At 40.2% G+C, this 16695-nt stretch overlaps 1 protein-coding gene across 2 annotated transcripts in view; it reads right to left on the bottom strand.

Annotated features, from left to right (window-relative positions):
* Capr (caprin family member) overlaps positions 1–16695 on the bottom strand; it is a 48422-nt gene that overhangs the window by 21286 nt on the left and 10441 nt on the right. For both annotated transcript variants that reach the window (XM_070090917.1, XM_070090918.1), the window contains exon 2: positions 15908–16150. In XM_070090917.1, coding sequence (XP_069947018.1) covers positions 15908–16150 — 243 coding nt within the window. The remainder of the gene's footprint in view (positions 1–15907; positions 16151–16695) is intronic.

The raw sequence follows: 16695 nt of genomic DNA, 5'->3' as shown, positions 1-16695 counted from the left end.
ACAAAATTGCAGCTACAAAATTTGTAAGTGAATTCAAGGAGTACATAGAGGCTGAAGGACTGAAACCTGAACAAAGTGTTCAATTGTGATGAAACAGGCCTCTTTTGGAAGAAAATGCCAAAGAGGACCTACATTACTCAGGAGGAAAAGGGACTGCCAGGACACATGCCTATGAAAGACAGGCTGACGCCCATTTTAGGGAAGTTTTAAGGAGACACCAGAAATAGAGCTCTCTGGACACTTTTTTTTGCGAGACAGGACTCCAGTGACTCTCAAGCTGGTCCTAGTGGCATTAAGAAACAGAGAAGAGAAGTAACCCCAGAAAAGGACTTGGTACCTGAGGTGTTGATGGAAGAGGATTCCCTTTCCAAACAGTAACTAATCCAATCTCTCTCCTCCTCCAGTCTTCCATACACTCAGAAGAATCGCCAATAAAGGTAAGTGTTATGCTGTTAATGTTTCATTCATCATGTCCCATTGTATTGTTTATGTACTACATCTATATTTCATGTAAAAAAGTTTTTGTTTTAATACTTCTGGGTGTCAGGAATGGATTAATTGTATTTACATTATTTCTTATAGGGAAAATTTATTTGAAAATCATCTATTTCAATAATCGTCGCACTTCCAGGAACAGATTAACAACGATAAACAAGGGACCACTGTACCTGGGTGTTTGTCAACTGTCGTCTCCCCCATCCTGGAGGTAAAAAGATTAAAAGACCCCATGGAAATAAAAGTTCCCCTAATGACACAGATTGGATTATTACAGGGTAACAATCCAAACAAAATAATCATCTTATCTAGGCTCTATAATTACCAGAATAACCAAGAGAACTATCTCCAGTACTTGGTTATCTTTATTGAGTTTCTTTTGCCAACCACTGGCTTTATCAATCTAATACAGAGAATAATTACTGGTAGTAGGTTGGTAGACAGCAACCACCCAGGGAAGTACTACCGTCCTGCCAGATGACTGTGAAACAGAAACCTGTAACTGTTTTGCATGATGGTAGGATTGCTGGTTTCTTTTTCTGTCTCATAAACATGCTAGATAACAGGGATATCTTGCTACTCCTACTTACACTTTGGTCACACTTCACAGACACGCACATGCATATATATATACATACATCTAGGTTTTTCTCCTTTTTCTAAATAGCTCTTGTTCTTCTTTATTTCTTCTATTGTCAATGGGGAAGTGGAAAAGAATCTTTCCTCCGTAAGCCATGCGTGTCGTATGAGGCGACTAAAATGCCGGGAGCAATGGGCTAGTAACCCCTTCTCCTGTAGACATTTACTAAAAAAGAGAAGAAAAGCTTTATAAAACTGGGATGCTTGAATGTGCGTGGATGTAGTGCGGATGACAAGAAACAGATGATTGCTGATGTTATGAATGAAAAGAAGTTGGATGTCCTGGCCCTAAGCGAAACAAAGCTGAAGGGGGGTAGGGGAGTTTCGGTGGGGGAAAATAAATGGGATTAAATCTGGAGTATCTGAGAGAGTTAGAGCAAAGGAAGGGGTAGCAGTAATGTAGATGAATGGTTCAGAGAACCGACATGTTGATAAATTAGACACATGTGCAACTCTTGGGTATCTTTATTGAGGAAACGTTTTGCCACACAGTGGCTTCATCAGTCCATACAAAGGAGAATCTTGAAGAACAGGAGGAGAATGAGGTAATCAGTCCCTCAACCTTGAGTCGATGTGGTCAGTCCATCAATCTTGAATAGAATACGGCATACGTGCTGAGAAGGAGCTTATAAACCGTTGGCAGGAGGTGCAGCAGTCATAGGTGGTGTAATATTTGTTCAATGTTGAAATAGGTCGTGCCCAAGAATTAGGCAAGCGAGGAATTCCCAAGTATTAAGATCCCAAGAAGTTGCAGAGTCTGACAGGTTTGTAGATGAATGGTTCAGAGAACCGACATGTTGATAAATTAGACACATGTGCAACTCTTGGGTATCTTTATTGAGGAAACGTTTTGCCACACAGTGGCTTCATCAGTCCATACAAAGGAGAATCTTGAAGAACAGGAGGAGAATAAGGTAATCAGGGTAGCAGTAATGTTGAAGGATCAGTTATGGAAGGAGAAAAGAGAATATGAATGTGTAAATTCAAGAATTATGTGGATTAAAGTAAAGGCTGGATGCGAAAAGTGGGTCATAATAAGCGTGTATGCACCTGGAGAAGAGAGGAATGTAGAGGAGAGAGAGATTTTGGGAGATGTTAAATGAATGTATAGGAAGGAGCCTTTGAACCAAGTGAGAGAGTAATTGTGGTAGGGGACCTGAATGCTAAAGTAGGAGAAACTTTTAGAGAGGGTGAGGTAGTTAAGTTTGGGGTGCCAGGTGTAAATGATAATGGGAGCCCTTTGATTGAACTTTGTATAGAAAGGGGTTTAGTTATAGGTAATACATATTTTAAGAAGAAAAACTTTATAAAACTGGGTTGCTTAAATGTGCGTGGATGTAGTGCGGATGACAAGAAACAGATGATTGCTGATGTTATGAATGAAAAGAAGTTGGATGTCCTGGCCCTAAGCGAAACAAAGCTGAAGGGGGTAGGAGAGTTTCAGTGGGGGGAAATAAATGGGATTAAATCTGGAGTATCTGAGAGAGTTAGAGCAAAGGAAGGGGTAGCAGTAATGTTAAATGATCAGTTATGGAAGGAGAAAAGAGAATATGAATGTGTAAATTCAAGAATTATGTGGATTAAAGTAAAGGTTGGATGCGAGAAGTGGGTCATAATAAGCGTGTATGCACCTGGAGAAGAGAGGAATGCAGAGGAGAGAGAGAGATTTTGGGAGATGTTAAGTGAATGTATAGGAGCCTTTGAACCAAGTGAGAGAGTAATTGTGGTAGGGGACTTGAATGCTAAAGTAGGAGAAACTTTTAGAGAGGGTGTGGTAGGTAAGTTTGGGGTGCCAGGTGTAAATGATAATGGGAGCCCTTTGATTGAACTTTGTATAGAAAGGGGTTTAGTTATAGGTAATACATATTTTAAGAAAAAGAGGATAAATAAGTATACACGATATGATGTAGGGCGAAATGACAGTAGTTTGTTGGATTATGTATTGGTAGATAAAAGACTGTTGAGTAGACTTCAGGATGTACATGTTTATAGAGGGGCCACAGATATATCAGATCACTTTCTAGTTGTAGCTACACTGAGAGTAAAAGGTAGATGGGATACAAGGAGAATAGAAGCATCAGGGAAGAGAGAGGTGAAGGTTTATAAACTAAAAGAGGAGGCAGTTAGGGTAAGATATAAACAGCTATTGGAGGATAGATGGGCTAATGAGAGCATAGGCAATGGGGTCGAAGAGGTATGGGGTAGGTTTAAAAATGTAGTGTTAGAGTGTTCAGCAGAAGTTTGTGGTTACAGGAAAGTGGGTGCAGGAGGGAAGAGGAGCGATTGGTGGAATGATGATGTAAAGAGAGTAGTAAGGGAGAAAAAGTTAGCATATGAGAAGTTTTTACAAAGTAGAAGTGATGCAAGGAGGGAAGAGTATATGGAGAAAAAGAGAGAAGTTAAGAGAGTGGTGAAGCAATGTAAAAAGAGAGCAAATGAGAGAGTGGGTGAGATGTTATCAACAAATTTTGTTGAAAATAAGAAAAAGTTTTGGAGTGAGATTAACAAGTTAAGAAAGCCTAGAGAACAAATGGATTTGTCAGTTAAAAATAGGAGAGGAGAGTTATTAAATGGAGAGGTAGAGGTATTGGGAAGATGGAAGGAATATTTTGAGGAATTGTTAAATGTTGATGAAGATAGGGAAGCTGTGATTTCGTGTATAGGGCAAGGAGGAATAACATCTTGTAGGAGTGAGGAAGAGCCAGTTGTGAGTGTGGGGGAAGTTCGTGAGGCAGTAGGTAAAATGAAAGGGGGTAAGGCAGCCGGGATTGATGGGATAAAGATAGAAATGTTAAAAGCAGGTGGGGATATAGTTTTGGAGTGGTTGGTGCAATTATTTAATAAATGTATGGAAGAGGGTAAGGTACCTAGGGATTGGCAGAGAGCATGCATAGTTCCTTTGTATAAAGGCAAAGGGGATAAAAGAGAGTGCAAAAATTATAGGGGGATAAGTCTGTTGAGTGTACCTGGTAAAGTGTATGGTAGAGTTATAATTGAAAGAATTAAGAGTAAGACGGAGAATAGGATAGCAGATGAACAAGGAGGCTTTAGGAAAGGTAGGGGGTGTGTGGACCAGGTGTTTACAGTGAAACATATAAGTGAACAGTATTTAGATAAGGCTAAAGAGGTCTTTGTGGCATTTATGGATTTGGAAAAGGCGTATGACAGGGTGGATAGGGGGGCAATGTGGCAGATGTTGCAAGTGTATGGTGTAGGAGGTAGGTTACTGAAAGCAGTGAAGAGTTTTTACGAGGATAGTGAGGCTCAAGTTAGAGTATGTAGGAAAGAGGGAAATTTTTTCCCAGTAAAAGTAGGCCTTAGACAAGGATGTGTGATGTCACCGTGGTTGTTTAATATATTTATAGATGGGGTTGTAAGAGAAGTAAATGCGAGGGTCTTGGCAAGAGGCGTGGAGTTAAAAGATAAAGAATCACACACAAAGTGGGAGTTGTCACAGCTGCTCTTTGCCGATGACACTGTGCTCTTGGGAGATTCTGAAGAGAAGTTGCAGAGATTGGTGGATGAATTTGGTAGGGTGTGCAAAAGAAGAAAATTAAAGGTGAATACAGGAAAGAGTAAGGTTATGAGGATAACAAAAAGATTAGGTGATGAAAGATTGAATATCAGATTGGAGGGAGAGAGTATGGAGGAGGTGAACGTATTCAGATATTTGGGAGTGGACGTGTCAGCGGATGGGTCTATGAAAGATGAGGTGAATCATAGAATTGATGAGGGAAAAAGAGTGAGTGGTGCACTTAGGAGTCTGTGGAGACAAAGAACTTTGTCCTTGGAGGCAAAGAGGGGAATGTATGAGAGTATAGTTTTACCAACGCTCTTATATGGGTGTGAAGCGTGGGTGATGAATGTTGCAGCGAGGAGGAGGCTGGAGGCAGTGGAGATGTCATGTCTGAGGGCAATGTGTGCTGTGAATATAATGCAGAGAATTCGTAGTTTGGAAGTTAGGAGGAGGTGCGGGATTACCAAAACTGTTGTCCAGAGGGCTGAGGAAGGGTTGTTGAGGTGGTTCGGACATGTAGAGAGAATGGAGCGAAACAGAATGACTTCAAGAGTGTATCAGTCTGTAGTGGAAGGAAGGCGGGGTAGGGGTCGGCCTAGGAAGGGTTGGAGGGAGGGGGTAAAGGAGGTTTTGTGTGCGAGGGGCTTGGACTTCCAGCAGGCATGCGTGAGCGTGTTTGATAGGAGTGAATGGAGACAAATGGTTTTTAATACTTGACGTGCTGTTGGAGTGTGAGCAAAGTAACATTTATGAAGGGATTCAGGGAAACCGGCAGGCCGGACTTGAGTCCTGGAGATGGGAAGTACAGTGCCTGCACTCTGAAGGAGGGGTGTTAATGTTGCAGTTTAAAAACTGTAGTGTAAAGCACCCTTCTGGCAAGACAGTGATGGAGTGAATGATGGTGAAAGTTTTTCTTTTTCGGGCCACCCTGCCTTGGTGGGAATCGGCCGGTGTGATAATAAATATAAATATTTTAAGAAAAAGAGGATAAATAAGTATACAAGATATGATGTAGGGTGAAATGACAGTAGTTTGTTGGATTATGTATTGGTAGATAAAAGACTGTTGAGTAGACTTCAGGATGTACATGTTCATAGAGGGGCCACAGATATATCAGATCATTTTCTAGTTGTAGCTACAGTGAGAGTAAAAGGTAGATGGGATACAAGGAGAATAGAAGCATCAGGGAAGAGAGAGGTGAAGGTTTATAAACTAAAAGAGGAGGCAGTTAGGGCAAGATATAAGCAGCTATTGGAGGATAGATGGGCTAATGAGAGCATAGGCAATGGGGTCGAAGAGGTATGGGGTAAGTTTAACCCTTTGAGGGTCGACAGGCCCTCTCCGAAACTCGTTCTCAGGGTCGGCCAAATTTAAAAAAAAAAAAAAATTATTTTCTCTTATGAAAAGATAGAGAATCTTTTCCCGATCATAAAGACACCAAAAGTTTGAAATTTGATAGAAAACTTACGGAATTATGCTCTCGCAAAGTTAGCGGTCTCGGCGATGTTTACGCATCGGCGATTTTGCCCACTTTGAGCCCCATTTTTGGCCAATTTCGCTGTACTAGTCGACAAAAAACGTAAATATTTCGCTAGAACTCCATTTTTTCTATCGAATGGGTGAAAAAACCACCCATTTATGAAATTCAACTATCCAGTACAGTGGTCAGAATTTAGCAATTTTGCCAATTTCACACAAATTTCAAAAGATGCCAATTTCCGAATAGGGTCCAGAATAAACAAGAAAGACATTCCTGGCACTAAAATGACATTTCCTCTAGTCATTAGTCACGTCTCAAGGCCCCTCTTATATTCTTTTGCTTTCCATTTTGAATTTTTATTCTCACAAAAAATATAAGATTTACTGTTATGCAGACTACTGCATTAGTGTAAAAAATGGTATAAATATTATTGGTGCACTTGTGAAAGAATATTAGACTCACCAGTTGACGTGTATTGCACGCTTGGCACGATTTGTTTACTTTTGAAGTTTGGTAAAAATCGAACATTTCTGCTACTTTGAGCTCAATTTCAAGGCACCTTTCATTGTAAAACCAGCCAAAATCATCTCAATTTCTGTAATATGTCTTCCATTCTATAAAATGAGACCAAGAAAACTAGAATACAACAATAAATACCATACGAAAATACACTGCAAAGTCGCTGATTTATTCCAAAAAAATGGTCAAAGTTTTTTTTTTCTCATTATGCACTGTGTGCTGCAGGATTTTTTTTAGACTGTGCACACTGACCACATAGACCCATTCTTTCATATGAAGGCCTACCAGCTTTCTCCCACTAGATTTGAGGCCGCTAGAATTTATGCGTACTAGTATGTCAAAAACCCCTACGCGTAAGACGTACTAGTACGACGAAAACCCTCAAAGGGTTAAAAATGTAGTGTTAGAGTGTTCAGCAGAAGTTTGTGGTTACAGGAAAGTGGGTGCGGGAGGGAAGATGAGCGATTGGTGGAATGATGATGTAGAGAGAGTAGTAAGGGAGAAAAAGTTAGCATATGAGAAGTTTTTACAAAGTAGACGTGATGCAAGGAGGGAAGAGTATATGGAGAAAAAGAGAGAGGTTAAGAGAGTGGTGAAGCAATGTAAAAAGAGAGCAAATGAGAGAGTGGGTGAGATGTTATCAACAAATTTTGTTGAAAATAAGAAAAAGCTTTGGAGTGAGATTAAGTAGTTAAGGAAGCCTAGAAAACAAATGGATTTGTCAGTTAAAAATAGGAGAGGAGAGTTATTAAATGGAGAGTTAGAGGTATTGGGAAGATGGAGGGAATATTTTGAGGAATTGTTAAATGTTGATGAAGATAGGGAAGCTATGATTTCGTGTATAGGGCAAGGAGGACTAACATCTTGTAGGAGTGAGGAAAAGCCAGTTGTGAGTGTGGGGGGAGTTCGTGAGGCAGTAGGTAAAATGAAAGGGGGTAAGGCAGCCGGGATTGATGGGATAAAGATAGAAATGTTAAAAGCAGGTGGGGATATAGTTTTAGAGTGGTTGGTGCAATTATTTAATAAATGTATGGAAGAGGGTAAGGTACCTAGGGATTGGCAGAGAGCATGCATAGTTCCTTTGTATAAAGGCAAAGGGGACAAAAGAGAGTGCAAAAATTATAGGAGGAGAAGTCTGTTGAGATGATTGTGGATGTTATGAATGAAAAGAAACTGGATGTCCTGGCTTTAAGCGAAACAAAGCTGAAGGGGGTGGGAGAGTTTCAATGGAGAGGAATAAATGGGATTAGGTCAGGGGTTTCAAATAGGGCTAAAGAAGGAGTAGCAATAATGTTGAAGGATAAGCTATGGCAGGAAAAGAGGGACTACAAATGTATAAATTCAAGGATTATGTGGAGTAAAATAAAGATTGGATGTGAAAAGTGGGTTATAGTAAGCGTGTATGCACCTGGAGAAGAGAGAAGTGTAGAGCAGAGAGAGAGAGATTCTGGGAAATGTTGAGTGAATGCGTGGGGAGTTTTGAATCAAGTGTGAGAGTAATGGTGGTTGGGGATTTCAATGCTAAAGTGGGTAAAAATGTTATGGAGGGAGTAGTAGGTAAATTTGGGGTGCCAGGGGTAAATGTAAATGGGGAGCCTTTAATTGAGCTATGTGTAGAAAGAAATTTGGTAATAAGTAATATATATTTTATGAAAAAGAGGATAAATAAATATACAAGGTATGATGTAGCATGTAATGAAAGTAGTCTGTTAGATTATGTATTGGTGGATAAAAGGTTGATGGGTAGGCTCCAGGATGTACATGTTTATAGAGGGGCAACTGATATTATTATCACACTGATATATCGGATAACTGATATATCGGATCATTATTTAGTTGTAGCTACAGTTAGAGTAAGAGGTAGATGGGAAAAGAGGAAGGTGGCAACAACAAGTAAGAGGGAGGTGAAAGTGTATAAACTAAGGGAGGAGGAAGTTCGGGCGAGATATAAGCGACTATTGGCAGAAAGGTGGGCTAGTGCAAAGATGAGTAGTGGGGAGGTTGAAGAGGGTTGGAATAGTTTTAAAAATGCAGTATTAGAATGTGAGGCAGAAGTTTGTTATAGGAGGGTGGGGGCAGGAGGAAAGAGGAGTGATTGGTGGAATGATGAAGTAAAGGGTGTGATAAAAGAGAAAAAGGTAGCTTATGAGAGGTTTTTACAAAGCAGAAGTGTTATAAGAAGAGCAGAGCATATGGAGAGTAAAAGAAAGGTGAAGAGAGTGGTGAGAGTGTGCAAAAGGAGAGCAGATGATAGAGTGGGAGAGGCACTGTCAAGAAATTTTAATGAAAATAAGAAAAAATTTTGGAGTTAAACAAGTTAAGAAAGCCTAGGGAAAGTATGGATTTGTCAGTTAAAAACAGAGTAGGGGAGTTAGTAGATGGGGAGAGGGAGGTATTAGGTAGATGGCGAGAATATTTTGAGGAACTTTTAAATGTTGAGGAAGAAAGGGAGGCGGTAATTTCATGCACTGGCCAGGGAGGTATACCATCTTTTAGGAGTGAAGAAGAGCAGAATGTAAGTGTGGTGGAGGTACGCGAGGCATTACGTAGAATGAAAGGGGGTAAAGCAGCTGGAACTGATGGGATCATGACAGAAATGTTAAAAGCAGGGGGGGATATAGTGTTGGAGTGGTTGGTACTTTTGTTTAATAAATGTATGAAAGAGGGGAAGGTACCTAGGGATTGGCGGAGAGCATGTATAGTCCCTTTATATAAAGGGAAAGGGGACAAAAGAGATTGTAAAAATTATAGAGGAATAAGTTTACTGAGTATACCAGGAAAAGTATACGGTAGGGTTATAATTGAAAGAATTAGAGGTAAGACAGAATGTAGGATTGCGGATGAGCAGGGAGGCTTCAGAGTGGGTAGGGGATGTGTAGATCAAGTGTTTACATTGAAGCATATATGTGAACAGTATTTAGATAAAGGTAGGGAAGTTTTTATTGCATTTATGGATTTAGAAAAGGCATATGATAGAGTGGATAGAGGAGCAATGTGGCAGATATTGCAAGTATATGGAATAGGTGGTAAGTTACTAAATGCTGTAATGAGTTTTTATGAGGATAGTGAGGCTCATGTTAGGGTGTGTAGAAGAGAGGGAGACTACTTCCCAGTAAAAGTAGGTCTTAGACAGGAGTGTGTAATGTCACCATGGTTGTTTAATATATTTATAGATGGGGTTGTAAAGGAAGTAAATGCTAGGGTGTTCGGGAGAGGGGTGGGATTAAATTTTGGGGAATCAAATTCAAAATGGGAATTGACACAGTTACTTTTTGCTGATGATACTGTGCTTATGGGAGATTCTAAAGAAAAACTGCAAAGGTTAGTGGATGAGTTTGAGAATGTGTGTAAAGGTAGAAAGTTGAAAGTGAACATAGAAAAGAGTAAGGTGATGAGGGTATCAAATTATTTAGATAAAGAAAAATTGGATATCAAATTGGGGAGGAGTAGTATGGAAGAAGTGGATGTTTTCAGATACTTGGGAGTTGACGTGTCGGCGGATGGATTTATGAAGGACGAGGTTAATCATAGAATTGATGAGGGAAAAAAGGTGAGTGGTGCGTTGAGGTATATGTGGAGTCAAAAAACGTTATCTATGGAGGCAAAGAAGGGAATGTATGAAAGTATAGTAGTACCAACACTCTTATATGGATGTGAAGCTTGGGTGGTAAATGCAGCAGCGAGGAGACGGTTGGAGGCAGTGGAGATGTCCTGTCTAAGGGCAATGTGTGGTGTAAATATTATGCAGAAAATTCGGAGTGTGGAAATTAGGAGAAGGTGTGGAGTTAATAAAAGCATTAGTCAAGAGGGCTGAAGAGGGGTTGTTGAGGTGGTTTGGTTATTTAGAGAGACTGGATCAAAGGAGAATGACATGGAAAGCATATAAATCTATAGGGGAAGGAAGGAGGGGTAGGGGTCGTCCTCGAAAGGGTTGGAAAGAGGGGGTAAAGGAGGTTTTGTGGGCAAGGGGCTTGGACTTCCAGCAAGCGTGCATGAGCGTGTTAGATAGGAGTGAATGGAGACGAATGTTACTTGGGACCTGACGATCTGTTGGAGTGTGAGCAGGGTAATATTTAGTGAAGGGATTCAGGGAAACCGGTTATTTTCATATAGTCGGACTTGAGTCCTGGAAATGGGAAGTACAATGCCTGCACTTTAAAGGAGGGGTTTGGGATATTGGCAGTTTGGAGGGATATGTTGTGTATCTTTATACGTATATGCTTCTAAACTGTTGTATTCTGAGCACCTCTACAAAAACAGTGATAATGTGTGAGTGTGGTGAAAGTGTTGAATGATGATGAAAGTATTTTCTTTTTGGGGATTTTCTTTCTTTTTTGGGTCACCCTGCCTCGGTGGGAGACGGCCGACTTGTTGAAGAAAAAAAAAAAAAAAAAAAAAAAGTCTGTTGAGTTGTAGGTAGTAGGTTGGTAGACAGCAACCACCCAGGGAGGTATACCGTCCTGCCAAGTGAGTGTAAAACGAAAGCCTGTAATTGTTTTACATGATGGTAGGATTGCTGGTGTCTTTTGTCTGTCTCATAAATATGCAAGATTACAGGTACGTCTTGCTACTTCTTGTTACACTTAGGTCACACTACACATACGTGTACAAGCATATACATATATATACACACCCCTCTGGGTTTTCTTCTATTTTCTTTCTAATTCTTGTTCTTGTTTATTTACTCTTATCTCCATGGGGAAGTGGAACAGAATTCTTCCTTTGTAAGCCATGCGTGTCGTAAGAGGCGACTAAAATGCCGGGAGCAAGGGGCTAGTAACCCCTTCTCCAGTATATATTACTAAATTTAAAAGGAGAAACTTTAATTTTTTCTTTTGGGCCACCCCGCCTCGGTGGGATACGGCTGGTACGTTGAAAGTAGTAGTAGTCTGTTGAGTATACCTGGTAAGTGTATGGTAGAGTTATTATTGAAAGAATTAAGAGTAAGACGGAGAATAGGATAGCAGATGAACAAGGAGGCTTTAGGAAAGGTAGGGGGTGTGTGGACCAGGTGTTTACAGTGAAACATATAAGTGAACAGTATTTAGATAAGGCTAAAGAGGTCTTTGTGGCATTTATGGATTTGGAAAAGGCTTATGACAGGGTGGATAAGGGGGCAATGTGGCAGATGTTGCAGGTGTATGGTGTAGGAGGTAGGTTACTGAAAGCAGTGAAGAGTTTTTACAAGGATAGTGAGGTTCAAGTTAGAGTATGTAGGAAAGAGGGAAATTATTTCCCAGTAAAAGTAGGCCTTAGACAAGGATGTGTGATGTCACCGTGGTTGTTTAATATACAGTGGACCCCCGCATAACGATGGCATCACATAGCGATTATTTCGCATACCGCTTACTTTAATCGCAAAAATTTTGCCTCACATACCGCTTAAAAACCCGCTTACCGATTTTCGTCCGAGACGCGGCCTGAGCCACGCTCACATGTTCAGTCCGGTGGCATTGTTTACCAGCCAGCCTCCGCGGTAACATCCAAGCATACAATCGGAATATTTCGTATTATTACAGTGTTTTCGGTGCTTTTTCTGGAAAATAAGTGACCATGGGCCCCAAGAAAGCTTCTAGTGCCAACCCTACAGCAATAAGGGTGAGAATTACAATAGAGATGAAGAAAAAGATCATTGATAAGTATGAAAGTGGAGTGCATGTCTCCGAGCTGGCCAGGTTGTATAATAAACCCCAATCAACCATCGCTACTATTGGTGGTACAGCTGCTGCTGCTGCTGCACTGTCAGCTGCTGCTGCTGCTGTAGCACTGTTGTTGGTGTGGCTTATTGAGAATACCAAGAAACAATTAACCCCAGAGGATTTGCCACCCAGGATAACCCAAAAAAGTCAGTGTCATCGAAGACTGTCTAACTTATTTCCATTGGGGTCCTTAATCTTGTCTCCCAGGATGCAACCCACACAAGTCGACTAACACCCAGGTGAACAGGGAAAAATGCCTGGAACTAGTGCTCATATTGGTGAATTTAAAGCCAGCAAAGGTTGGTTTGAGAGATTTAAGAATCGTAGTGGCATACACAGTGTGATAAGGCCTGTTCTGGAAGAAAATGCCAAACAGGACCTACAGTACTCAGGAGGAAAAGGCACTCCCAGGACACAGTGTCTCATCAGTCATTGCTGCATCTTCAATAAAGGTAAGTGTCATTTATTCTTCATTTAGTAGACTAGTACATGCACAATATATACTGTGCATGTACTACTCTACTATTGTGCATGTATCCTTCTCTTTGTGTGTGGGAAAATGTATATTTCATGTGGTAAAATTTTTTTTTTCATACTTTTGGGTGTCTTGCACGGATTAATTTGATTTCCATTATTTCTTATGGGGAAAATTCATTCACATAGCGATTATTTCGCATAACAATTACCCCTCTTGCACGGATTAAAATCGTTAACCGGGGGTCCACTGTATTTATAGATGGGGTTGTAAGAGAAGTAAATGCGAGGGTCTTGGCAAGAGGCATGGAGTTAAAAGATAAAGAATCACACAAAGTGGGAGTTGTCACAGTTGCTCTTTGCTGATGACACTGTGCTCTTGGGAGATTCTGAAGAGAAGTTGCAGAGATTGGTGGATGAATTTGGTAGGGTGTGCAAAAGAAGAAAATTAAAAGTGAATACAGGAAAGAGTAAGGTTATGAGGATAACAAAAAGATTAGGTGATGAAAGAATGGATATCAGATTGGAGGAAGAGAGTATGGAGGAGGTGAATGTATTCAGATATTTGGGAGTGGACGTGTCAGTGGATGGGTCTATGAAAGATGAGGTGAATCATAGAATTGATGAGGGGAAAAGGGTGAATGGTGCACTTAGGAGTCTGTGGAGACAAAGAACTTTGTCCTTGGAGGCAAAGAGGGGAATGTATGAGAGTATAGTTTTACCAACGCTCTTATATGGGTGTGAAGCATGGGTGATGAATGTTGCAGCGAGGAGAAGGCTGGAGGCAGTGGAGATGTCATGTCTGAGGGCAATGTGTGGTGTAAATATAATGCAGAGAATTCGTAGTTTGGAAGTTAGGAGGAGGTGCGGGATTACCAAAACTGTTGTCCAGAGGGCTGAGGAAGGGTTGTTGAGGTGGTTCGGACATGTAGAGAGAATGGAGCAAAACAGAGTGACTTCAAGAGTGTATCAGTCTGTAGTGGAAGGAAGGCGGGGTAGGGGTCGGCCTAGGAAAGGTTGGAGGGAGGGGGTAAAGGAGGTTTTGTGTGCGAGGGGCTTGGACTTCCAGCAGGTATGCGTGAGCGTGTTTGATAGGAGTGAATGGAGACAAATGGTTTTTATTACTTGACATGCTGTTGGAGTGTGAGCAAAGTAACATTTATGAAGGGGTTCAGGGAAACCGGCAGGCCGGACTTGAGTCCTGGAGATGGGAAGTACAGTGCCTGCACTCTGAAGGAGGGGTGTTAATGTTGCAGTTTAAAAACTGTAGTGTAAAGCACCCTTCTGGAAAGAGAGTGATGGAGTGAATGATGGTGAAAGTTTTTCTTTTTCGGGCCACCCTGCCTTGGTGGGAATCGGCCAGTGCGATAATAAATAATAATAAAATAAAATTACTGGAGACAGTGGAAGACAGTAAGTAGACTGAGGCGATCAGTCCCTCAGCCTTAATAGTATTCAGTCTTTCAGCCTTGAGTCAAAAGTAGATGTCTGAAGATGGAGAGACATACCAGAGAGATGTAGTAGTTTGGGCAAGAGTCCACTAGAGGAAGTAGGTTAGGTAAGTGTTCTCTGTACCACAATTCCGAAATGTTGCTGTAAGGAATTTACATTATCTTCACCAAGGATGAGGGACTGATTACTTCAAATTATTGCTATTACATATTTTCCATCATCAGTAATTATTCTCAGTATTGGATTGATAAAAACCACTAGATGGCATAATGCCTACACAATATAGGTACAAAGTCTTGCACATGACTTTTATCTACTTGATTTTGTATACCATTAACATAATAGCCCTATTTCTATTAGTGCATCAACCCAAAATCTACTTCAAAGGAAAAAATTTATACTTGATAATACCCCTTATTTCAACAAATGAGCTAAAATGTAAAACTGGAGCAAAATTTATTTATTCCTCTTAACCCTTTCAGGGTCGACAGGCCCTCTCCCAAACTTTTTTCTCAGGGTCGACAAATTTTCAAAAAAGAAGAAAAAAATTATTTCTTATGAAAAGATAGAAAATCTTTCCCCGTTCATAATGACACCAAAAGTATGAAATTTGATGGAAAACTTACAGAATTATGCTCTCACGAAGTTAGCGATCTCGACGATGTTTACGCATCGGCGATTTTGCCCACTTTGAGCCCTATTTTCCTCCAATTCCAGTGTACTAGCCAACAAAAATCATAACTATTTCACTAGAACTCCATTGTTTCTATTGAATGAGTACAAGAAACCACCCATTTACCAATTTCAACTATCCAATAAAGTGGTCAGAATTTAGCAATTTTGCCAATTTTACACAAATTTCAAAAGATGCCAATTTCCAAATAGGGTCCAGAATAAACAAGAAAGACATTCCTGGCACTAAAATAACATTTCCTCTGTTCATTAGTCACATCCCCATGCCCCTCTTACATTCTTATGCTTTCCACTTTGAATTTTTATTCTCACAAAAAATAGAAGATTTACTTTTATGCAGACTACTGCATTAGTTTAGAAATGGTATAAATAATATCGGAGCACTTGTGAAAGAATATTAGACTCACCAGTTGACGTGAATTGGACGCGCAGCATGATTTGTTTACTTTTGAACTTCAGCAAAAATCGAAGTTATGCTACTTTGAGCTCAATTTCAAGGTACTGTTCATTGTAAAACCAATCAAAATCTTCTCAATTTCTGTAATATGTCTTCCATTCTATAAAACGAGACCAGAAAAACTAGAATACCATCATAAATACCACACGAAAATACAGTGCAAAGTCGCTGTTTTAAAGCAAAAACACTGTCAAGTTTTTTTTTCTCATTACACACTGTGCTGCCCGATTTATTTTATACTGTGCACACTGACCACATAGACCCATTCTTTCATATGTAGGCCTACCAGCTTTCTCTCACCAGATTTGAGGGCGCTAGAATTTAGCGTACTAGTACGTCAAAAACCCTGGTGCATAAGCCGTACTAGTACGTCAGAAACCCTGAAAGGGTTAACAGGGAAAATTAAAAACCAATTAAAAACAACTGCTTAGTACAAATTAAAAATATATAGCTAAGAAATCAAATTAATGAACATACAGTACCTGGATTTTAAGTATCTCCTTCACTTTGTTAATTTCCTCTTGCTGTCTTTCTATCTGTTCCTTTTTCATCTGCCTTTTCAACATTTTACTGTGTTCTGTTTGGATACTTGCAAATTGTTGATTCAATTCTCTTATCAATTCAAGGTTTGCCAGGACACAATCATAGTTTCCTACAGCTTGTTGCTGATCCTCATTTAGTTCTTTACCAGCTCGAAGGTCAACACGATATTGCTCCAATTTGTTCTGAAAGACAAAAATATATAAAATGATGCAGCTCTCTTTTTAAATAGCTTGAAGAACTAGAGGCAAGATTAAATGGAATGACAAGAAATGGAAAACTAGAAGTTTTTATTACCTGATACACTGAATTGCACTGATACCTCTTACTCAACATTTGCAGTTTGCCCAGGATAAGACTATGAGAGGACTGGAGTTCCTAATATTTGCATAGTACTTTTACCCCCTCATGCAACCCAGAAGAGCCAACAAAAACAGAGGTACAGTATTGTAGAGACAACAGTAAAAATTGTCCTGAAACAGTTCCTGAACAAGGTTCAAAGTTCCCATAGTCACATCTAACCACAGCACAGTACATAGTCAATCAATACTACAATGCCAGATACTAGTCGAGAATGTATTATCATCGTTACCATGCCACGAATACTCTGGCTTAATTGATCCACTGTTCAGTAGCCATCATCAGGTAGAATGCAGGTGGGAATGCATTACAAGCGGTGTTCCACAGGGGTCAGTGTTGGGCCCTTCGCTGTTCACAATATACACGACAC

The sequence above is a fragment of the Cherax quadricarinatus genome, chromosome 33 (genome assembly GCF_038502225.1).
Source record: "Cherax quadricarinatus isolate ZL_2023a chromosome 33, ASM3850222v1, whole genome shotgun sequence".
Classification (NCBI taxonomy): Eukaryota; Metazoa; Arthropoda; class Malacostraca; order Decapoda; family Parastacidae; genus Cherax; species Cherax quadricarinatus.
This window is presented reverse-complemented; position numbering and strand designations above follow the sequence as displayed.